Here is a 26,033-nt window from a genome sequence, read left to right as displayed (position 1 = left end):
ACATTAGCAGTTAAGTTCCATAAGATTTCACACGGATCTGAACACTTTTTTTGAAGAATAATTAAAATGTCATGTAAGATTTTAGTTATTTTGGTCAATTGCTTGTGTAAGGGTGGATGGTGCTTATTCATACAGCCGGCCTTTAATGTTATCATGTTAAGACGCACCTTCGTCAGGAGTGGGTCAGTATAAATCTTGGTCCCATCTTCGTTGGTAGCCCCCCCCCGCCCCCCCCCCCCATAGAATGATTCTCTTCCATTGTTCCCTGCTCCGCCCCTACACCCTCTTCCCCCCCCCCCCCCCCTACAATGACACATGCCAGCAACGCTACCAAGGGCAGTTCAACCTTGCGACAGGAAAGGATGAAAGTCAGATGGCTCAACAGTGGACACTATGAGGAATGCTGGGCACGATGAAGAATAAACGGGAATTCAATTAGCTGATATTGATATACGTAATCTTACATATGTAGATGACACCATACTGGTTGCAGAAGGTGAAAGAGAGTTGAACATCCTGCTGGTGTGAGGGAGAACGTCAAGGAAGCGAAAATTGTGCAACTGCATGTATCACTGCATGGCATGCAGGAGGAGAAGAAATGGAGGTATTTTCTGTGTTGGTGAATGCAGCCACTAAATCAAGAAACCGTTGTAGCTTTGAGGATAGGGGAGGTACAACTTTGACAGTGTTTTAAGGAGTAGAGACGTAACTTTAAAACAAAAAACCTTATAGTAAATTGTGATATACGGATGTAAGACCTGAGTCGCAAGAAGGCTGGACGGCGTGCAATATATACCTCTGATTTGTGGTATTGGAAGAAAATTCTTAAGAGTTTCATGGACGGCAAAGAGTACGAATACAGCAGATAAAACCAGACTGTTGCTTCGACGGTATAATTCTAAAACAAAAAAAAAAAAAAAAAAAAAAAGTCCTACTTTGGGGACATTACTAGAAGACCACCATTCGATGGAAAAGGCGGTAATACTGGGCAAGATCGGAGGCAGAAGAAATGGGCGGCCAAGGATGAGATGAATCGACGGGGTCATAGCAGTAATGGATTCGCAACTGGAACGTCTGCAGGAGAGAATGCAGCACAGAAGAAATTAGCGTGCCTTAGTTCATGGGGTCATGGATAGTGGGAATCGACTAAACAAATAGAGTGAGAGAGAGAGAACGAGAGAGAGAGAGAGAGAGAGAGAGAGAGAGAGAGAGAAAGAGAGAAAAAGAGACACTACATACCAAGTTAACATCGTTTTACTCGTTGGATTGATCCGAGAGGGCGAGCTAACGCTTGTCCATCTACCCTCTTACCTTTATCCATTTTTAACCAGTGTTACACGATGGAATCATTCCTTGCCGCATCATTAGTGTAAGTTTGGCACAACCACCTTGTTTTTGTAACACAAAGTTACGCATATCTTTGGTATTATAGATATTTCTAACCTACAGAACTCGTTTCAATAATTTTTGTTTAAGTTGAGTCGTTTTTCAATTAGGCAACAGATTCCATCTGCACAGTACGATTGATTTATTTTACGAACTTCACACTACAGGCGACTTGTTTTGTTTTACCTGTGTTCTTTGTAGTTTAAATTCATAAATTTATTGCATGTTCGTTTTGAGGCACCTTTCTGATAAAACATCAGTTACAAATGATTTATGATGATTCCTTCAAAACATTTAAGCAATACTGAAATTGAAAAATAAAATATCAGATTCATGAAATATAATGAAATAAAATTTTTTGTTAGTGAAGGAATTACAATGTTACGTACTGTTTCAAAGTGTCAAAAGTGGGACACTTTAAACTAAAATCATGGACACAAATCCTCAGCGAGGCGACCAGTCTATTTACGCAGACAATGGTTTAAGAAACTGAGAGCTTTCAAAGAACATGGTTTGCGTTCCGAAAGCATTAAGCAGAATGGAAGAAAATTTGTACTATCAGAATGTGTGAATCTATTGGATTGCGACTGGTAAAGAGAAGTTTGCAAGTATTGGAAGCCAACAAAGATATCGTTGCATTCCATCTACTGGCCGGTGATGAAACGTGAATGTACAGAGTTGCCAGAAACAGTCTGAATAGCACTTAATGCTGTTGCAGGGTAAGTTGCGCTGAGAAATAATTCAGTACTTTGCCCCGTGTCCGAATAAAAAACAATGGAAGTTAGCCAATCAGGCCGTTGCGACTTGAGCGCGCAAATTCAAGAGGCTTGCCAGAGACAGTGACGCCAAACATGTTCGTTTGTTTCCCGAATACCGAGCAAGAGAGCGACGGACTAAATAATCATGGGACGGTAGTAAGGATCGAACCAGAGCCGAAGGCTGAACAGTCTCGAAAGTTGGCATCCATGTTATAACAACTGATACTAATTGAATCTGGCGCGCCGCCTGAATTTGCGCACTCAAGGACATTCAGTGCTTACTATTTCGGAAACGGAGCAACGTATCGAGTTCTTTTCTTAACAACTATTTCTCAACTCAGCCTACTCTCCAACACTCTCAAAAGCTTTTCAGATTGTTTCCGACCATACTGTATATAATCCAGAATGAAAAAGGTCCAGTTACAAGCGACGTATCTCCTTCCGAATACTAAACAAATGTAAGAGGCAGCCAGCAGCAAAAAAAAAAAAAAAAAAAAAAAAAAAAAAAAAAAAAAAAAAAAAAAAAAAAAAAATATTTCTATTTTTGGAATAATAAGGACGCAGTTCTTGATTTTCTGTAATGCCGCTGTTCATAAATAGCGAGAGACACGTTCACCTTTTACAAGCATAAAGTCGTCACTACCACGAAGAGATTACACAAGTACACGGAAGCGATCTAAATTCACAATAGTAATCCCAAACCGCACGAATCTTTGGCAGCTAATCTGGCACCTTCTTAGACTGGACCAACATCCCTTACCCACTGCACAGTTCAGAAGTGACCCTCCAACTTTTACAGGTAGGACCCTGTGGAAGACAGTCTTCAGCGTCTCAAATTGATAATACTGGTGACATAAAGTGGCTGTGACGACGTAGATACAACAGTTTGCACTCGACTTCTTGTGACGAGGATTACAGAATCGGCTTAAACGACGATGCTCTGTCACTACATTAAAAAAAGTAGCTGTTATGAGTAGCTTCATTGTATAGAGGATCACTAACTTTAACAGCATAAGCATTTCGAATGATGTGTCGGTACACACTGTTTCACTGCAGTCTTCGTCCTTCGCTTTATTGATGACTGATGATGGCGGCATGCTGTGTTCCCAGCTGGACAGACAGCCGAGTGGCAGCAAACACTGGACGTCAACGTCCTGGGGCTGTCCGTCTGCACGAGGGAGGCCGTCCAGAGCATGCTGGACAGGGGAGTCGACGACGGCTTCGTCATCCACATATACAGGTAGACCTCAAAGCGTTTATAGCGATGTATTTTCGTCTTGTGAGACTGTATAGAGGTATTCTTAAACATAGAGCCATTCAGCGTTTAGCTTCCAATAAACGTCGACATCAGGTACCGCGTGAGAATCATTGTCTCTGGTACCTCAAAACCGCCCTAAGCTTGAATTCTGCACTGACACCTGCGATAGCTCTGACATGAAGAACGTTTCATGAGATACCTTAGGGAGGAACTAATAAGTTTCTTGACAGTTCTTGAATTACAGTACTCCTGTTCATCATGCAGCAGATACATGTTGCAATGTAAAGTGAGATAGGTTCAGAATTCTCCAGTGCCCAACTGTCTATTGCGATTCTCAAGGAATAATCCTCATACATTACTTTGGAAAACGTACAACCGAACATGAACCCTATTATGCTTCATTCCTGGATCGTTTGAGACTTGAGTTGGCTGAAGAAAAGCATAGACTAGCACACAAAGAAGTGCTCTTTCACCAGCATAATGTTCCATACCACGCATCAGCGATAATGGTGTGAACTGGGCTTTGAACTGCTTCCTCATTCGCGTTGTTCACCAATCTCAGCTCCAAGTTACTTTTTCCTGTTCCCTAAATTGAAATTTTTGCTTGCTTTGAAGGAATTTTCAACAAATGAAAAAGTGACAGCCGCAGTCAACGAGTATTTTCGCAGAGTCTGACAAAACCTCTTTCTTTTGATGGGACGAAGAAACTGGACCAAGTGTGTACCCCTCATGGGCGAGAATGTCGAGAAGTAAGGTGAGTTGTTTACCGATCAAACTTTTTTCCTTGATTTCTTACTGCACTTAGTATACCACCTCGTATTGCCACACAGCTTAAAATATATTGTTGCATTACCCCTGGTTTGACGCTAGTTGTTAGGTTGCAGTTATTTGGTAATCTTGGACTCTGTTTTTTCACTCTTGTTTTGTGGTGAGCTATCGTAACTATTTCGGTTGGCACGTTCGCCAAATTCTCAGAGCAGAAAAATGAACATCTTTAAATACACTTTATTCAGGATATGTGGATAATCTACCCAGCTACAAAACTAGAAATGATTTTTCGTGATATACAAATTCAATCTTGATTTGAAAAACCACAAGCAATGTCATCTCGTAAATACACTCTTGCAAATTTTCATATAGGGTTATGTACACGTGTCTGATATTTTTCCTGTTAGGCTTAGCTATACACAGCGTTTAGCTTTCATTATTACAAGACTAGCTACTTTGTTTACAATTCGGTCAGTAGAATTACAGGTGATGATATCACTGTGTATTGTCGTTTAAGAATAATAAAACGATTTCCGTTTTCCGAATACCTGGTTCTCGAAGTATTGGTACGTATTTATAGCTGCCAAAAGAACAAATATTACCTCACCTTTTTACAAACTGTGTAGTGTTTACCTATGTTAAGATAACACTTGAAGATTTGCAGTTGGTGTTTTACTTTCAGAGTTTATAGCGTTCGTTTTCACTTAACTATTGACACCACTGTTAATCATTACTGTTAATCTGGTGCTGTTACTGTTGGTGGTAGTGCTCATGTGACTATGGTGATGGTGGTGGTCGTGGTGGTGGCTCGAGCGGCGGCCCTGTATATATATATATATATATATATATATATATATATATATATATATATATATATATATATGTGTGTGTGTGCGTGTACGTGTACGTATGTGTGCGTGTGTGTCTGAATGATTGACAGTCGGTAATGTCCTATGACAGCCGACCTCGTCTGAACTTTAGTTTTATCTGCACTTGATGCGAAATTTAACAAAAAAAAAAATGGTTCTAATGGCACTGAGCACTATGGGACTCAACTGCTGAGGTCATTAGTCCCCTAGAACTTAGAACTAGTTAAACCTAACTAACCTAAGGACATCACAAACATCCATGCCCGAGGCAGGATTCGAACCTGCGACCGTAGCTATCTGGCGGTTCCAGACTGCAGCGCCTTTAACCGCATGGCCACTTCGGCCGGCGAAATTTAACAACTGCGCAATTTGCAAAACATCCATTACGATTATGTTTTTTTGCTGTTAGGCGTTTTCTTGCTCAATTTCCAATCAACGTCTCATGTTTCGAGAATGTCAAGAAGTTCTTGTATTTTTGCGTGTTTATTAACGAACATGAAAGCTGACTCTTATCTCCACAGTCTGCACTGGTGTCCAAAATTAAAGCAACAAACCACTACTCCCCCGTTGTCTGTATAATTCACGATATAATCATAGAAAATGTCAACAGATGTCCATACAATCGTGATCGGCATGAACGATGACATTTCTATAACGCCAACGATGACGTCAGAGCACCCATGAAACGAGGCAGTATTTGTCGAGCAGTGTGACAACCGCGGTCGTGGTGTACACTGTCACAGACGGTGCCGTGTGGCACAGAGGAGTCGCCATCAGATTTTCTGCAGTGAAGAGAATGGAAGCGGGACAGTCACATTAACCAGTTGTCGGAATGTGTGTGAAAATGCGTTAAGCTGAAAAAAAAACGAAGACAAAATGGTGCAGTTGTTTACGTTCTGAATTTTTTATATTGTTTCTACTTTACTGCCATCTGTTTATATCGTTTTGTTGCAAAATTAACGCAACCTTGCATGATTTCTGTTTGTTGCTTGGATTTTGGACACCAGAGTAGATAAGACGTCTGATTCTCAGAAAAAAATATTTGCATTATACACGGTTTTCTCGAATGAAGGAGTCGTTACAACGGATCTACTTTCACTTCCCCTTAAAAGACAGCGTCTGTGAAAGTAATGTAGCATTCTGATACCATGTAGAATTCTCATGCATCTAAGGAAACAGGAAAATTAGAATTGCGCGAGACGGTATGGTGGATAAAAAAGGTGCAGGTGTGGATTTTAGACCCCCGTCCAGCGATCCCCATGAAAATTTCCTGTGGTTCCTTTGTTCACTTTAAGGCCTAAGCCAGAATAATTCTTTCAAGGCCACCATTGATTTCTTAACGTGATCATTTTAAACAGGAATAGTGTTTGTCCCTAGTAACCCCGATGTCGACGGGACATTAAAACTTCTTCGCTTAGACGTGACGAAGTGCGGTGTGCTTTTTTTGTGTTCACTTGAACTCTAGAAACGAAGGCATACAATTATTGTAACCTACAGATCTTTCATAACCTACTCTTTGTAGAGCACCACGCATTTTCATATATCTGTGTGCTAATCCGTCATGTGCCAAAACCATTGCCGAGTAGTGCTAAATACTATGACTTGCTCACTGTTACGACCAACAACATGGTGAAGTGTTGAAACTAACATTCGTAACACTCATCAACCAAAACCTCCACAGAGGAACTCAATGTACAGCACCTCTGGTGTCTCAGTTCCTGCACCTGTCGAATCTATCAAACACACTCCTCACACCTAACCCTCTGTTTCGCTCCCATGGTTGGTAGGGAGGAATCTGCAACTTCTTCAGTATCACACTGAAGTTTATGTATTTTAAGGATAGAAAACAATGAGAAATACAGACGTGTTCCTAAGGGTGCTGTCACTTCAGTGCCAATACTACTCCTTCTAATTGCGTGTGATTATGTGTATGGCAGTAAATGACATGATGGCAATGACATGATCACGCTTAATAAGTGAATTAGATTAGCTTTACCACTGACAGTCTCCAACTGGGAGTACCGTCTGGGTTAGTCCCCAAGTTGTGACAAATCTCCACTCTGACTTGATCAAGATCGATATCTGGAGCCCAATTCTAGCAAGAGTAGATCATCCGCGTACCGATAATACCTTTATTATAAAAACAACTCTCGAAGAAACAATGCGAAATGATCATTCATTGGCATAGGACGTTAACTGCTACTCATTAATCTTAATTTGAGACTTTATTCGACAAAAACATTTAAGTGGTTGACACTGTTTAACATCTAAGTTAAGAAAGCCTCTACCCTTACTGGCATTGGCAGTAAAAGGCACTGAGATCAAAGAAATGGAACGCACGTATTCAGAAAGAATGCCTATCTGCCGAGCCGTGGTGCGTATATCGCCAAATTGAATTCTGTGAAGAACAGTTCTGGAGCGATAATCTGTAAACTGCTGCCAGTAGTCGTAGAGACAAAGTGCTTTGCGTAGCTGAAAATTCTGACTACACAGAGGACGTCAAATGGCGTCTGCAACCTCCTGGGGTCGAGGCCACTTCCGTGTAATGACGAATTAAGAATTCTACTTACTTATAAAACAGGGTCAGAGACTTTTTTAAGTGTGAGCTCGTAAAGAAGCACTTCATAATGCCTCCATCTCCACGGAGAAGCACAGGTTCGTATCTCTGTTCATAGAGACGCGAATGATGCAGTTCCTAGTGGCAACATCAGCACATACGAATCTGATGCTGAGACAGTTCTCTGACACCTCGCCAGCCATGTCTCAAAACGCTATCCACCTAAGTTTATCACTCACTGACACTCACCAGGGAGCTCTCAATACCGCTATCTAGCCAATTATTTCCTACCGACACAACCAAGAGAGCCCCCCCGCCGTGAAGCGTCCAGTTGAGAACAAGCCTAGTGTGAATTCTCCTTACAGCCAATCACAGCCCCCGTTACAATTGGAGTGCCTTCCTCTCTACGCGTCATGAGGCTATCAGTCAACCTCTTTCAGCTCATGATCAAGTCAATAGAAGCTTCTAGAACAAATTATGACCCCTCCTCCATCTGCAATTGAACTAACCGAATACGTTTCTGTGTCTTTTGGCAGAAATGCGGGATGGCACTTCGCATAAGAACTTCTTTCGGCCGTTAGCACGCATTTGCGGCAGGCATCCCACGTACACTCCTTATGCTGAAAAACGCTGTTCGTGGCACTTGTAAGATTCTATGTAGACAATCTCATGCTTTCAGCGTCATCTCGCCTAAGCCTCCGTAGCGACCACAGGTCAATCAAGAGAAGTTCTTTCCACCGGCCTCACGATGAGGCGACTGTCTTGGGCTGTAAACTACCAGCATTCTCCTTTTAGATCCATGAAACGGGCTTCCCAGCAGCTTCCATGTCGATCACAGGTACCGTGAAGTCCCACTTTCGCCTTTCTGTCAGAAAATTACACTCTCGGTTTGCATCTCCACAGAAATGTTAGTATAAGGCTACCCAGCACCAACTAAGGAACGATTAATAATTCGATAGCTCCCGCCCCCCTAAAAGAATGCGATCCCCTACTAAGTAAATGAAATACGAATTGTCAAAATTATTCATGTTTGGTGGTTAAATCCTGCCAAGTTACACAGTATATAATCTTTATCCACATAGTACAGGCAATACATGTTTGTTTCTTTTTCTTGTTTTCAGTATAGCTGGTCACATCATGCCATTCGATCCATTGTACTCGACGTACTACGCCAGCAAGCATGCTGTCAAGGCTCTGCTTGAAGGACTGAGGAAGGATCTGGTTGCCGGCCGAAGTGGCCATGCCTCGGGCATGGATGTTTGTGATGTCCTTAGGTTAGTTAGGTTTAACTAGTTCTAAGTTCTAGGGGACTAATGACCTCAGCAGTTGAGTCCCATAGTGCTCAGTGCCATTTGAACCAAGGATCTGGTGGCCAGGAAGAGCAACATACGGTGTGGGGTGTTTCAAATGCATTATATTGTTACGTTTCAAAGTCTCCGAGCAGGACTGGTGTTTCTTAATTTTGTGGTTACGTAAATATACTTTTCAGTCATACAGAATTTTCTAACCTGGTAAATAGACAGTTGAAACAAGTGTACATAAATTGCAGGAAAGGAAATGGAGTAAAGAGAAACTTAAAATGCTCATTATAAGCATCCAGGCTTCGTTATAGACATAGGAAGTTAATTAAATAAACCATTGCTAACACAATCTCACAGACGAATCTGCCACTATGGAGCAGACTGTGTGCCAATCTGAAACTTGCTGTCTGTCTGATCCAATGCTCCGAGTTTTTGACTCCAACCTGAAACCTTGACTTCGGTAGCAAGACTCCGACTGGATGACTTACCCACACAGAACCCGTCTCCTTACTTCCGCAGTCCCACTGCCTCCCTCCACTCCCTCCTGCTCTCCAACCTTCACAGAAGCTCTCCATGGGCACCCTGGTCCACTGGCCTTCCTGAAAGAATGAATAAGGGAAGAAATGCAATGAAGTAACCCCCTGTTGTCGCATTCATCTAGTAAATACGGCTATCAAATATTAATGTCATGTAACAGTAATTGTTTATTCCGTGCATGGATTACACAAATAATCGGAATTCTCAGGCCTAGTACGAAGAAGACACTGCTCAGAAATTACACTTGCAGCAAGGAGTTGACCATTTTATCTGCCATGCTGAAATCAGTGGTGGAAGAAGGCGAAGGTGGGCCCACATGATTTGTCAGTTTGCAGTTGAGGTTGCGTGGTGCCGCGTGGCTGTTGACAGACAGCCGGTGGCTTTTATCTTCGCATTTCTCTGTAGCCGACCGCTGCTTTACAAGCGACACTGAGAACAGTTCAATACGCGTCACGTGCGATGTTTTCTCAGTAATCGTTCTGCAGGAGAAACGGTCAGTCAACATTTGACACAGAGCTGCTGTCCCATGCAAATCGATTGTTTGCTGTCTCCCACAGTACATGTGATGAATTTTATCTGCAGTAATTTACCTGCAAGGGTGACATCCAAGCTATATTTATGCAGTTGTAGGTCAGGTAACAAGAACACAATCGGAAAAGTGGACTGAAAGAAGAACCGTCCGACAATGAACGGAAGCTGTGGATGTCACAAAATGACAGTAGATCTTTGGATGAATGCAAGGCTCAATCAGTCTGGAAACTGATTACGAGACAGGTTGAAATGTCGCATGAATGCCAAGTCAGAGTGCCCACTCTGAAACACTGTCACCTCTTCACACAGAGTGCGCTCAAATCAACCAATTCCTTCCCCTCGAAGGACCGTGCTCAAGCGTTTTCTTCTTCTTCCCCCCTAATCCTGTTTTTGATGGCGCTGAATTTCCCATAGTGTCACCATGTTAATGTTGGGCTCAGTTTCCATTGTAGCACAATAAATGGCAGAAATTAGGTAGCTCCACCCTATCATTCGACGTTACAGGCTGCCAACCACTTCGATCCCACTCCAGAGAATCCCTCCACGGCGACTAGTATTGAGATAAGATGTTCCCACGGCAGTCTCACACAACTCGATGCGCCAGTCACTGTCTGCATCAAGTTCCCTACATACTCACACGCCAGCTTTTCGTGAATGGGTTCTGGTTTCTGTTCTGTGCATTGTAGAGTCGCCAAGATGGCACCAGCTCAACAGAAGGTCCGTTAGTTTCTACTGGGAAGGCCTTTGAGGTTCCCACTCAGGTATATCAGGTACTTGGAAACTCGGTGTCGTCCATTAACTGTCTCAGCCTTTTAATGGGACTCTCATTTCAGAGTGAAGTGAAACACAGTCACCAATTTTCAGAGGCTGCCGGGATAGTGCTAATAATAAAGTGTGGCTTAACGGGAACCCTATTGCTCAGAGCGTTGCATACTTTTTAGTACACACAAGAGGTCGTCACTTCATCGCTATTCAAATGTACTTCTCTGTAATCACATCCGTAATATCTTACATGGAATAAAAGGAACCACATTGTTGTCAATATTTTATCAACTTATCTTCAAAGCTGTATGCTTCGTCGGATGATAATCATTGAACACTTTTAGTAAATGAAGCCTGGTATGTTGCGTTCTTACTATTCCACATCACGTTGTGTCTAATTGTAAACAGCATAGATTCGCGTATTTTACATCCCACTTCGGTGTGTTCCAACGCCATTTTCCCTCTCTGCTCCCGTCTATTCTCTACAGTTGGTGTTTTAAATGCTTTTGTTTCGTAATTGGCAAACTGCTCTGTATGTGTGTGTGAGTGAATCTCTCGCTAACTATCTGAAAGAAAGGTTCTAAAATTCTGGTTACCATCTCTGATATAGAATCGTCTATTGCTTCCCTACTTCTGAACGCAAATAGATCTTTGCAAATTACTTTTCTTATGTATGAGATTCCGATTAATCTACAACACACCTGACCGTATGTGAATTAGAATGTATGTGAATAATGGTGGCTTTATCATGAACAATCTGTCTTACACAATGGTTAACCGTTACGTAATGTAAATGTGCCCCTATCAGAAAAATGCAGCTTCTGAATTTATGTGAAACTCTGTAAATCAAAACTTATCTTAATTTCTCTCAAAATGTTCGTTTAGGCCCTACAGTTGTTCCTTATTTGGTAACGGGTAACTCGGCTTTGCTCTGACTGCACTGCAAAAATGATGGGCTGAAATAAATCACTGCGCAGCAGTTTGCCTGTTCATATTACTTGTCAGACTAATATTTGCTAATTAAACTTTTTTTCCTTTTTTTTTTAAATACAGGATTCGCTGTTCATGCAACAGTGAAAGGCATGTCGGTGCTGATCTTCTATCTTTCACGTAATACTGAGGGTTCGCTATTAATTACCATTACCCAAAGGGTTCGTCAGCTGGTCTCGTACTCCTCCGTAATAATCCTTAGATGTTAAGCAATTTGGAGGAATCCGTAATGTAAATTTGTAATTGTTTTCTTCTTAGTGTCAGTTTGTGAACCAACTGCGGTGTCAAACCGTTGAGGTGATAGAAACAGTAAATTTCTTTAAGGTTTTTCACGGGGACTATAAGAAACAATTGGAATGTTTCCAGTACTAGTATCACTGAAAGCAAATTCACTAGAATGTAATTCTCGTCATGAGATATCTTTCAGTTCTTGATGTATATGCTTCTTATTAGCTTGCAATGTTCCCAAGAGAGTTTGCTTGTGATTCCTCCATAGATCTTTGGCCAAATCAATTGAATTGTAATATCTGTCTGTGGTGACATGTCACCCTGATTTATGTAGAGGAACCACGAGGCGTTTGACCACAGCTGCAGCGGAATTTTGTTGTTTTGCACCATCATTTCTTTTCCCAGCATAAGGCCCCATGCTGAGAACATATCTGGTTTTAGCGTCTGTGAGCATGCGTATAAGTATACCGTATTAACCAGGTTTTCCCTTCATGAAGATCTTGAAGGGACGCTTGCCGTGGAACAATGAAAAAATTTCATCAATAACAATGTGCATCCCAACAACATAATATTTTCGCAGTCATTAATTTATTTTATGAAAAATTACTCGTATTGCAGCAAAGTTATCAGGTTTCCTGCGATCGCTTCTCGACTCTCTACTATCAGATCTTACTATTTTAGTAAGCTGCTCGAAAGTGATTCGGCTCATGCTAACAGTATAAACAAACCTTCCTGAAGTGTAGGACCATAAATCCGTAACAGATGACTTACTGTCATTCTCCTTCCCCATAATAAAAAGAAGTCCTATATACGCCATGAGTTCAATACTGTCTGTCTTGGGTATTTTCTGCCTCTGTGCCTCATCATTGGTACGCTTTATTATGATGTTGACAATTTCTAGAGATAAAAACTTTTCGAATGATTCTCTTGTTCCTACTTTACCTTCGCCTTTATGCCTTCTCATTCTGACTATGTTTTGTGCCACTAGTCTTCTAATGTGAGGAGGTTTGGTGATATAAATTTTTCCAGTGCTTGTAATGAACTTGTCACTAACTCGCAAGCTGCCTCGTCATCAGTTTCGGGTTCCCAGTCTTAGGTTCTCTCCCACTGTCCATATCCTCGCGCACAACGCGTACTTCTTCAGGTTCACTAACTAGTCGTCAGTTTCATCAAATTCAACTTGAGAATCTGTGGATTCTTCCAGGATTTATGGTATTCCTCAGTCACTAAGTGACTGTCGCTACATTTTCAATCACAGTTGTATCTAACATTGATCTAAGTGCCCTTGAACAGGAAACAATAAAGACCCAAACGGAAATGAATCATTGTTGAGACCATTGTTAATGTCAACCCAGAGACATATACTTTCCCCGCGTTCTGAGGTCACACCATGCTATTATTTGTGGAGTAAGGCGACTGTCGTGGGAAGTCGCATTACTATCAAGAGCAGAAGACTTTATGGACATCTCACTTAAACTTAAATTTTCCGATTAAACTTAAACGAGATATGTGGAAGAATCATGGAATCTGGGGGAAGACTTCATTAAAGACAATAAATAATTTTTACAAAATTTTAAGAAATAAAACATCTGACTAGATTTCAATATTTCCAAAAGGAAGGCATAAAGTAACGTATCCTCCCAACCCTTTGGTATTTAGAGGGTTAATATCGGTCAAATACAGTCTATAAAGCTTTTACAGGGCCTTCCGACTGCAAGCTGCAGTTATTTACGTGCTGTGCTACTTGTAATAATAGTAATAATTGCCACCGGAAAGCTTCGTTTATATTTTTTATAGTGAACAACATGAAGCATCATCGATGTCCCTCCTAAATTGGTGCTTCAGACTATTTAAACACTTTGAAATACATACTTTGAGGGTGTGTTGCGAATAATTAGATCCAGTGTCTCTATTTGAATGCCAACGTAGCACATATTTTTCTGCAGCTATAGGCCTGGATAGGGTAGTTTTACGACATCGAATTTTCTGGCCTAATTTCTAAAATGACGACTGTTGATCTTTGCCTTGGGGTGCATACTTCAGACTTTGGTCACTAATTTAACGACTATATATATGTGGAAATTAACTCACACATTTTTTTTTACACTGCAGTGTTGCAATGTTGCAACATCAGAGAGCGTTTTAACCTCTAATAGAAATGTAAATTATGCATTTTTCGTGCTGCTGCTGTTTTTTAATTGACACTGGAGCCATCTACTGTCGTGGTACAAAGATCTAACTATGGACTCGACTTTACAGTGCAGAATTCTGCTGGTGATTGGAAGAATTGGGATTTGCAATTATTTCGCGTTTTCTGGGTTTGTGGAGTCGCATTTAAGCTACAGATCACTTTCAACAATTACGAATTTTAAATTTTTTATTTACATTTTCGAAGGAAATGCTGATTTTTAATTATTTACAGAGAAATATCGATTTTTCATGCAGCCATCTGGTAAGTAACAGGAGCAAGTAAGATGTGAAAATGGACTTGCTCTTATTTATGTTTTCAGACGTTGTGGGATAGTATTTAATGTAAAAATCTCATTTTCAGTGAATAAGAATTCCTAATTTATTACTTATATTTTAGATCAAATGTCTGTTTTTATTTGTGAGTTAAGAAGTATGCAATTTACTCGTTCCAGTATTCCACAGCGAATGATACTTAGCTACCAACGTGTGGACAGGCATAGGCAGTCCTTAAACGAATTTTTGGAAGTTAGTAATGCATGTGAACAGCAGTCGAATCTCGCTCCCACGAATGCAGGGGGTGCACAACGTGTGTGTGTGTGTGTGTGTGTGTGTGTGTGTGTGTGTGTGTGTGTGTGCGGGGGCGGGGGGTGCTCAATGCAAAATTTCCACAGTGGCAGTAGGTGTACACAGGCCCTCTCCCCCTTGACCTTGGGACGAGCAGCATGACACGATTCCTCGAATGACTGGTGAAATACTGATGTTGACATCAGTAAAATATGAGAAGCTCAACTGCGCGGTATTTCCCAGAATGACCTCTAGGTTGGGCTCAAGGTTGTCTCTTTCTCTCCTTGCCCTACTACTTCTAGAATGGACCAACTTTGTGTTATAAGATATTTGCACTGAAATTTTGCTAACTCAAATGGAAATGTGATTGAAATGAGGAAAGCGGTGGTGTAAGTGGCTATGATACTGAGAATTTTGAAGAGTAAATAATAAAATAATTTAGAGAAGATGAAAATACAGCTGGATAAATGCAGTGGTCAATAATACAATTATGCTGTATCTATGAATGGCAAATACACAGGTTTGCATTCAGGAAGTAAAGCATTTTACCTAGATTTGCTACGAAATGATTGCGTCATGAATATGTAGGAACTGCAACAGTTTTACGACAAAGGGCCATGAATGTATGTGTTCTTCAGTGCTTACGTGTTTCAGAGATGACAAATAAAAGAAACTGATGAACTAACAGACGTGTTAGGCTCTGAGGAAACTGTGCCCATCTAGATGGACTTCCAAATTTGATTCATTCCTGCTGAACAGAATTTCATACACATTTTGCAATGCCTATCCAGTACAATTTCGGGGAGCAACGAAAGAAGGGATAGAAGTAACTTTTAATTTGTTAATGGATGGAGACATTTGAGTTTGTCCTGCCTCTTGTATTCCACATTAGGATTTTGGAAAATACTGACTTAGTTTCTAAACTACCGCATTCTTCTACTACTGATCTTTCTGAGCGCGGGTTGCTATTCTAGATTTGTTCCCCCAGACACATTCAACAACCCCCGCCCACCAAAGTTGGTTGCAGTATTCCTGGGATACTGTGTGTGTGTGTGTGTGTGTGTGTGTGTGTGTACCCACGAGCATAAAGCTCTGGCCCTATACTTCCGTTTCACTCTCTCGCCAGATCAGCTACCTAAAGACGCACATAGAAATAATTTTACCCATGTTTCAGAAAGAGTGCTTAAAAGTAGTGCAGCGAGTCTTTATGTTATTTTACTTACGTAACATAACTTACTAACAGCTATGGATTTCTCAAGACATTTGGCCGAGTAATGCATGTATAAGTTCTTTCATTAGCTAAGAACACACTCCATTCTGTGGATGCACTAAACACTTACTCGGAAGCATCTGTCTCACAATACTTATATACGATTGGAAAAATAGTAGCTCGTTAATCAGACTGAGTAAGATCAGGCTTGAACTTTAGTGTACATAAGCCAAACATACGCATCTCCTTGGATTGTCGAAGATGAATTCACACAACATACTAATCAAACTGAACCACTGAATTCCCAAGACAGACGCCATCAAAAAATAAAGACGTTTACTAAAGTCAACTTCATACTTTCGATGCCGTCCAAAATACGACGTTTAGGGAACACTAATTATGTAATTGAAATTATTATCTGTTTATGAGTTTAACACCTTGTGAAAAGTGAATCTGACCTAACAACTCTTTATGTTTTCTAGACTGAACAAGTCATGTAATTTATTGGTAGAACCTGTTGTAAAACCTTTATTTCACAATGTATGAGGGCTAATTTGGAAAGTAAGGAATTATTGGTCGCGAAATGGAAACCACAGTGAAAATCCGATCAGACTTTGCAAAAATATGTAGGGCAGTGTCTCTAGCATGCCAGTAGATAGTGTCAAGTTGCTCTTTCTAGTTCTGAGCGCACAATGAGTGCATAAAGATGCCCAGAGAATGGTGGCTTCCACAAAATATGATGCGTGCCGGGAGTTTTTGGCTTCGTTTTATGCAACTCCACGTGACGTAACTGTCATGCATTATCTTGTTTATGAAAGTTTCCGACCGCACACTTCAAGGACAGTGAGGACGGTCCTGCAGCGTTTTCCATGGGAAGTGTTCGATCACTCACCATACAGCCCGCAATTTGCTCCCAAAGATTTTCGTCCCTGTTCAGATGAACTGCCGTCTATGAAGACAACATTTTGACCCAGACAACGAGCTACAGACCAGAGTAGAAAATTGTCAGAAAACACTGTAAGCTGCCTTCTTGATGAGTGCGTAGTAAAGTAGGTACAATGCTAGAACGGACGTCTAAGTCGGAGCGGCGACTGTATACAGAAGGAGGTGGAAGTTGTAACTAACTGTTCCGAAACAAACATTTTTGATTTCCACTGCGGTTTCCACTTTGTGACCGATTGTTTCTTACTTGCCCAATAACCGTCGTACGTTTAATATACTTGAACTAGGATAATAAGTTTGAGAAATATATAAATGATCCTTAGATAAACAGTAAATTTCAAGGGCAAATAAAACAGTTTTTAAAACTAAGTAATGTCTTCTATTTGTTAACCTTTGATTTTTGTTTTAGGAAATATCGCCAGGAATTGTGAAAACAGCTATATATAATAACTTAAAAAAGTATTAGATTGAAGCACTGAAAAATATGCATACGCCTATGATGGAACCTGAAGGCATAGCGGATGCAGTTATCTATATGTTATCGCAACCTCCACATGTTCAAGTACATACTGACAATGGTCATAAAAGATGCAGAAAACCTGTTCTCTGTATAAAATATTTATTTAATTAGGCATTTCTTCTTCCTACGAAAATTACAGACTATCATAGGTAATCCAACACCTTGCACAGGTTTTTTACGCTAAAAAGATAGGTATTCGAAGTTTGATAAAAGTTTCATTAAGCTTTATGATGTTAATAAATAAAATATTGGTTGCTACAAACGCACACAGCCCATTTCAGATAAATATTTAAAATTTATATCAAGGGCCAATAATAATAATAATAATAACAATAATAATAATAATAATAATAATAATTGAAGATCCACCTCGAGATACGATAACAGGATGTAGAATATTGACGGTGTAATAGCGCTTATGAGGAATTTATGTGACACAGATGAAATTGACGTAAGTGGAAACAAGTTATTGGGTAAGAAACAAAGTAGCATATTCAGTTCTGCTGATTCAAAAGGAAATAAAGGAGTGTATGAAAAGGATGAGAACAATAGGACAGAATTTTCTTCTGTTTACCAGTCAAAAAGAAAAGAAACTTTGATTGGCAACATTACTATGATCACTTAGGAAACTTTGCGACTTATTGTTAAATGTAGCAGTATATACCAGCAGTAAAATACCACTATTTGAGCACAAAGAATGAAAATGGACTGCTCTATAAAAGACTTTAACTGAGAAGTGGGTAACCAACTGTATCAGTCCTCATTTCGACGACCTCACCAATGATTTTGGCATGTGAAATATTCGCACTATTTTAATACACAACATTCTATTTCCTTTTACCCAGTCACTCTTAGTACCGATGTCATTGTATTCATCATCTCCCTCTCACTGCTACGTCTCCTTCCCATGTCTACTTCTTCTCCCATTGGACATTCTCCTGTCTGTCTCTCTCCCATTGCCATTGTCATCATACCCTTCTCTCGCTCTTCCTTACGACTGTCTCCTTCTTTCACTTTCATTGTCTCTCTCTGTCACAATGCCATTGTTATCTTTCTTTTCAGCCACTATTGTCTCCTCTCCACTTGTGTCCTTGGGGGTGGTTTCCCTGAGGGTTTGGTCTCTAGACTAGGAAACTTGAAAGCGTGGGTGGTGTGGGAGAAAGTGGGCAGGCTATTCTTGTTAACTTTTGTTGATTGGGAGGGAGAATGGGAAGGTTCCAGACATCTAAGCCTATGTGTGGTTCCACTCATCTCTCTTTCTGCTTTCCATTGTCTCCTCTATCTTTAGTTCCCACTATTATAACATTCATCCATCTCTTCCTCTTTCGCTGCCACATCCCCCAACTCCTCTCCCTATCTCTCTTTTATAATGTGAGTGTCTCTCTGCTACTGTCTTGCAGCACAAGAAAACGTGAATATGTTCCCATGCCAAAAACTTTTGGTGGGGAAGGCGGAAAGGGGACTGAGGCAGCTGGTTCCCCACTTCTCTCTGAATCTTTTACAGAGTAAGCGTATTTGTCTTTTCTGTGCTCCGACAGAAGAATTGTTCAACTAATTCCCTTCTTTGCCCTGTTGCAGCAGGGTGTGCTGCTTGTATAAGATGAAGTCTGTATCTCAGTAAAGTCTTGACATTTTACTTATATACTTCGATGTATTTACATACTACCACACATATAAACGAAAAATAAATACACATATCGTAACGTTAAAACAGAATCGTTTTCCGTCCAATATAACTTCACTTTACAGTCCTTTACAAAGAAGAGCTCAATATTTTTAGGCTACGCCTACAGTATACCAAATCATGCGGTGTTTGAAAGTACAAAAAATTTCGTATTACAGTTTTTTGTAAGGTGCTTATGGCGTTAAGAAGCACCAACGAATACTTTCCAGCTCAAGATAGTGACGTCAGAACCCTTGCCATGACCCCAGAACCCTTGCCATGCGGTCTCTACGTCAGTTAAAACTACATTTACGCCTCAGTTCAGATGTTTTACTTATGTACGGTGAATTTGAACCTCTGGATCCCTGTAACACATGTTAAAATCGAAAAAAGGTTTAGAAATTCCCAGAGAACATCATGTTAAGGACATACGGGAAAATTTTCAGCGATTTAACATTACAGAAGCGGCCAGCAGCACAACTAGTAGCATACTTATGGTGCCCAAAATCACAGTGTTTAGGGGTTTTCCCAAGTACAGCCATTGAACAAAGACTTAAGTAATAAATTCCACACTAGGCTACACCTGATTCTAAAGAACCATACAATTTACTCAATAATGTGAACATTTTAATTATTATCAACAAAATAGCCTGTGCCACAGCTAAATTTAACCATAGATCATAAAGCAAATAACCATAAAAGGAAATGTTAAGGAAAAAAAATTTTCAACATCAATCCAAATTAAAGAGATAATACAGACATCAACAGAAACTTTTCTGGGTATGGTGCCATTCTAAAAAAGCAGATAACAGCAACACAGCAGTTATTGTGTATCGAAGTGACTACAATTCCAACCCAATCGAATTTTTTGTATCTAACATTATCACTGAACTAAAAAGAGACCACACCCAAAAAATTATAACGGTCAGCCTAAAAAAATTCTTAAATTTTAAATTTTTTACTAACCATTACTGAAGCCCAGTACCGTGTTGTAATGAATAAACAGTCCTTGAGGTTAACGTCTTAACCTAGGATTTACAATAGTGGTTATCCTATATGTCCAATTGTAAATGTTATAAACAAGCTACGACACAAAATACCACAAATCTTAATGATACACTGAAGAAATATTAAACTATCGAAAACAGCTTTTCAATGAACAATATTTTTGTGTTAATCAGCAACATTAAGTGTCTAATAACGCTAGACACTGCTGTATTTGCCTCTATTGACATAGTAAATGTCTACAGAAATATATACTTCAAATACAACCTGTCAGTAATACAAATGATTTTTATCAGGTACAGAAAAGCTAATCAATGGAGAAATTTCTGAACTCAGGATATCGCTTGAATTAATGTTGTAACATATATTTTTATTCAGTGGTAAGTATTATACACAAGATACTAGTCTGGCAATGTATAGTAATCGGGTGTGTTTGCTTGCAGGCTTATTTGTACATAACCTACAACAAAAACTATTAACTCATCCACAATATCCCGCCAAAATTATGTGGTATAAAAGATACGTGAGTTACGCAATGGCACTTTTCACTGGTCCAAAAGAAGAAGTAAATAATTTAGTTGATGACATGAATGAAATGTACTTAAATATCAGTATCGTAGTTGAAAATCAGGGACATGAAGGAATTAATTTGATTCATATGACTATTTTCAGTATTTGTAGTCACAAGAACAAGCATACCTCCCAAACATATAGAAAATCCACTACTGCTGATGTTACAATTACCAATAACGCATACCATCCTGACCAACACAAAATCTATTCAGGTCATCTTGTAAGTGCACACTATGCAACACCATCAGTGAAGCAGATGGATGTGAATAAATGAACATACTTAAATCTATAGCCCAAAATATATAACAGTTCCCTCATAAAGACCCTAGTTGAAAAATCGAAAGTTAACTTAAGCAACTACCACCACCATCAGAAGCCAAGAAATAAACGACAAAATTTGCCCGCCTTACATTTCTTGACAAAGTGTCATACAAACTTACAAATCTTTCCAGATCGCATATTATAACAAATACCGTTCCACAGAGTCGTTAAACTACACAATAAGAGTTGTTCACATTAATACAATGGAGAGTGTCATCGAAAGTGTGACGTGCTCCTGTTCTTGCTTCTGTACAGGACAAACGGGAAAATTTTTGCAACTTGCTACAAAGAATATAAAGAGGACTTTGGATGCAAAAACATAAATAAGCCCAGATTTGCATCGCATATTGCTCATCATGAACACTCTATTGGTAATATCAATAAATATTTGTGCCCCACATATTATAAACAAAGTGTTAAAGGAGAGATTTACATTCACAAGCTAAAATCATCTCAAAGAATCCTTAACGAACAATGTGAATTAATGTAGAACTTTTTATTTCAGTATTTTGAAGACATCCCAGACCAAAACAGAAATGGACTAGAATGAGAAAAGGCTTAAAAATTTGGAATGAGGATATAATGAAAGCTGTCAAAGAAAAACAGGATGCATATATAAAATACTTAAGCAACCCCACTATTGAGAAGAAACAATACTATACAGAGAAAGGAAATAACGCTAAACGCGTAGTAAAGAAAGTACATCAGGATCCGTGGGATAGGTTTATTTCTAATATCGAACATGATATCCATGGAAGACCACAAATGCCAAATAAGGTTTTAAAAGGATGAAACACACCAGAAAGAGATAAAATACAAATAAATTGTGTTGAAGAAGAAGAGTGGATAAATCTGTACAGCGAATTGTGGTATGATCATAAAGCACAAGAAACAGAAATTGAACAACTAGAATAGAAAGGATTAGATGAAATCAGTCTGACGAATTAACATCTCCACTAACATCACTTAAGAACAGAAAAGCAACAGGAAAGGACGGCATTAAAGCTGAATTATTACAATATGGAGGAATGATGCTACCAACGACTGCTAAATCTCTTCAACCAATGTTGTAAGAAGAAGAGTATTCCCAATGACTGGACAACAGCTACAGTGATATCAATGTTTAAAAAAGGAGATAAAAGCCTATGCAATAATTACAGAGGAATAAGTTTACTGGACTCAGCATACAAGGTGTATGCTAAGATTTCAAATACAAGATGTAAAAACATGGCAGAAGCAGTACTGACTGCATGAGGAACAAATGGGTTTTAGAAAAGGACACTCCTCAATAGATGCGGCTTTTATTCTACAGCAAATAATAGAAAAACTAAGAGAGTGTAATAAGTCAAAATATATTGCTTTTATTGACTTTAAAAAAATCTTTGATCAATATCAATCGACAGAAACTTTGGGAAATAATGATGAACCGTGGATATCCAAACCATCTTGTGAATGTGATACTAAGTTTATGTCAAGACACAAATATCAGCCTAGATCTCAATGGTGAAACAACTAAGGAGATACCAACTAACAAAGGGGTACAACAAAGTTCTGCATCTTTCAAACTTTATCCAACACCAACATTAATGAAATAATATATATATAGAAATCAATATTTCATAAAGGCATCCACCTAGACAGAAACATTCTTTTAAATAATTTACTATATGCTAATGAGGCAGTGATCCTAGAAGATAAGGAAGATGACCTTCAGAAAGGAATCTACTTGCTAAAACAAATAAGTGAAAAATTTACCATGGAACTTTTAAAAAAAACTAAGACAATGACCTTCATGGGGAAAGAACCAATCGGTACCAAAATACTGATAGATCAGAAGATTTTACCACAAGTGAACCATTTCAGTTGCCTTAGATGTAAAATGACACATGGCTAAAGCAGAGATATTGAAATGAAGCTAAATAAATTCAATTGGGTATGTGGAACAGTTAACAGGTGCCTAAAAAAGAAAACCAGGAAAGACACTCAAATTAAATTTTACAAAACTGTTGCAGTTCCCACACTTCTCTATAGAAGTGAGACCTGGATTATTACCAAGAAGCAAGAAAGCCAGGTTGATGCACAAGAAATGAAATTCCTTAGGGGTGTTAAAGTTTGAACAAGAGAAGGCAGGCTAAGAAATTAAGATATTAGAGAAGAACTGCAAATCTTTAGACTCAATGATAAAATTCGAGGTTACAGAAGAAAATTTAACGAACATCAACAAAGAATGGAGAGTGAGAGACTTACCTAAAAGACAAGAAATCATAAGTGCCATGGGAGAAGAGAGCGAGGAATACCCCGACAGAGATGGGTGCCATAACAGGCAATTCCTGCCTAATACGGAAAGAGAAATGGAGGTGATAAGAAATATTCATCCTCTTGCATAAATTATATTCTCATAGTCACATAACAAATATGGCGTACTGTAACCCATTTGCTCTTTAATTACATACTTAATATTTCACTTTGTTTGTTTGTCTCTTGTGTGACTTTTTAATCCATATTAGATGTACATTGCCAATATAAGAACATACCTGCAGCTAGGAAAACTGACTTAAATATGTTATCTGTGCTTGTATTCTCTCATGCAGAGCCCTTTGCGCCGAAGATCATGAGTAGGAAAGACAGACATCTACCGATTTCATATTCTTTGTAGTTACATCAAGTGTTTTCCTCCTGTGAATAAGTATCAGACCACGCGTAGTTAACTATTGCCTATAATCGATAATGTGCATTGTGGGAACGTGTTTACTCTGGATATCACCATGCAGTGCCCTGTAAGTACTCATAAAATAACAACCTTTCCGATTCGTTACTAATTACAAAATTTTCGTTACCTTTGCCAGAACTATCACCACGGCGTCTATATACATTTGGTGAACGACATAATGTTGATGTAATATGTACATTACGTTATGAACCTGCAGTGGCTCGAAAACTAGTTGATAGTACAATAAGTCGTATCAAAACTCCAAAAAAGCAACTGACTGCATATTTATATCCAAACAAATTGAAAACTCATTGATTAAAGGAGAACATGTGCCCGCCTCTGATGTTTTCGCTGTCGACTTGTCCATCCGATCAAGGCGTAAACTGCTTATGCATACCACTTGACACAGTATTTCTTTGGCCCGATGTGCTTGTAGCCACACTCACTCTTCTTAGTTGACAGTTAGTCGGGATATAATACATGGTGACAACTGTTGAACTATATGAAATTCCGTTCCACATAGACATTAAACTACAGAATAAAATTTTTTCACATTATCCAGTGAAGAGTGGCATTGAAAGCCTGGCAGATGCAAATTAACATGCTCCTCTTCTTGCTTCTGTTCAGGACGCAAAAACTTAAATAAGACCAGATTTGCGGCGCATATTGCTCATCATGAATACTCTTTTGGTAATATCAATAACAATTTGTGGCCCACATATTATAAACAAAGAGTTACAGGAGTGATTTACATTCAAAAGCTAAAATCACCTCAATGAATCCTTAACGAACAGTGTGAATGAATGTAGAACTTTTTCTTTCATAATTTTGAAGACATCCCAGACCCAAACAGGAGAAAGCCTGTAGTAAGAAAAGGTCTAACAATTTGGAATGAGGATATAATGAAAGCTGTCAAAGAAAAACAGGATGCATATATAAAATACTTAAGCAACCCAGCTATTGAGAAGAAACAGTACTATACGGAGAATGAGTTTCATTGTGTGAGCAGGTAGCACATGACCATTTCTGCATCCAGAGACGTATAGCAAATATGTCTAAAATGTGCGTGAGGAACATCACATATGTGATATATGGATTAAGTTACATACTGACAAAGTGTGAAAGAAAGTACAAAAATGTGAGATAAAAATTTATTATTTTCTATACAGCTTAAAAGTAATTTTACGTTTTCGTAAGGAGACACAACAGTACTTTCATACACTCTGTAGAGTGATTGTCAGTACAGTTTCCCTGCCAAAATAAAGAAAATTCTTCCAGCAGCAGCTAATTGTCAATTTACTGCCAATTTTGAACCTCTCCTGGCCAGCAGTGGTGGCCCATACACCAAGGCGAACACCTTTGGTTCATTCAGTCTGGAGTAGTAGAACCGAACGAAGTTGTACCTTGTGCTGTGGATTGACTGGCTATTTCAAAACCCATGAACAGCTCCAGCACAGGAACAGTCTCTATGAATTGCGAAATGCATATTCAGTCCATCCCACTGCATCAGCGTTACTTGCAGAAAAGTATTCCCCCTACACTCATTAGTTATCACTTATTTTCATTCCTGTGAAGAAACCTGCAGCTGCACTCTTCAGCTGCATGTTTACTGGTAATAAACTTATTAAATTCCTCGCTTTTCAGCACCAAATATTTCCTGACAGAAATAAAGACACCATCTTCCTCTCCAGTATTTTTCCCACCAGTTCACAAGTGGGGGAACTGAATTAGGGAGAGGTGACAAAAAAAAATGTCACAGGATCACCATCCCTTTTCCCAGAGAGTGGCGGAGTGAAATGGGTTGGGGGTTTCTCAGATGGACAGATTTATAACCCCAGGGGGTTATAAATCAATTAGCATAACAATAGGTTAAGGGGAGGGCAGGGGGACGATTTGCCCTTGAATATATGCTTGTCTCTGTATGCATGCAACCCACAGAAACAAAATGCACCAGAGTGAGCTTTGTCCCAGTATTTTAAGTACTTCTCCAGAGTGTGATTTACAATCTGTTTAAGCTTTGTTCAGAATTCCTCTACACCCATCGTACTGGAACTAAATGATGTCAGTTCATTGTCTAAGTTGGATGCTAACAACTGGCTATCTGCTCTTTGTAGTCGATATATCTCCTAGCTTTTGTGATTGATTTATTAACCAAAATCGCTATGATGACATCGTGGCCATTAACCCCTGTCTTTATAAATACATCGTCGAACAGATTAGGCCTGTTTGTAGCTACAAGGTCTAAAATAGTTCCATTACATGTGGGCCACCCTCATGCTTCAGTGTAGTATGTTGCAGTGGAAATCGTGATAGTGTTGGGTTGAGGGCCACTCCGCACCCCCTAAAGCCGCCTCGAGGCACATGTAAGCGCTTGTCGCATCGCCGAGGCC

General features: G+C 39.4%; 1 protein-coding gene across 1 annotated transcript in view; it reads left to right on the top strand.

Moving 5' to 3' along the window:
• The window catches only part of LOC126455742 (dehydrogenase/reductase SDR family member 11-like), a 164,511-nt gene that overhangs the window by 41,522 nt on the left and 96,956 nt on the right, over positions 1 to 26,033 (top strand). The window contains exons 5-6 of the mRNA XM_050091510.1: positions 3,255 to 3,384; positions 8,718 to 8,817. Of these exons, the coding sequence (XP_049947467.1) occupies positions 3,255 to 3,384; positions 8,718 to 8,817 (230 nt within the window). The remainder of the gene's footprint in view (positions 1 to 3,254; positions 3,385 to 8,717; positions 8,818 to 26,033) is intronic.

This window comes from Schistocerca serialis, chromosome 2 (genome assembly GCF_023864345.2).
Source record: "Schistocerca serialis cubense isolate TAMUIC-IGC-003099 chromosome 2, iqSchSeri2.2, whole genome shotgun sequence".
NCBI lineage: Eukaryota > Metazoa > Arthropoda > Insecta > Orthoptera > Acrididae > Schistocerca > Schistocerca serialis.
The sequence above is the reverse complement of the archived record's forward strand: the minus strand, read 5'-3'. Positions and strand labels throughout refer to the sequence as shown.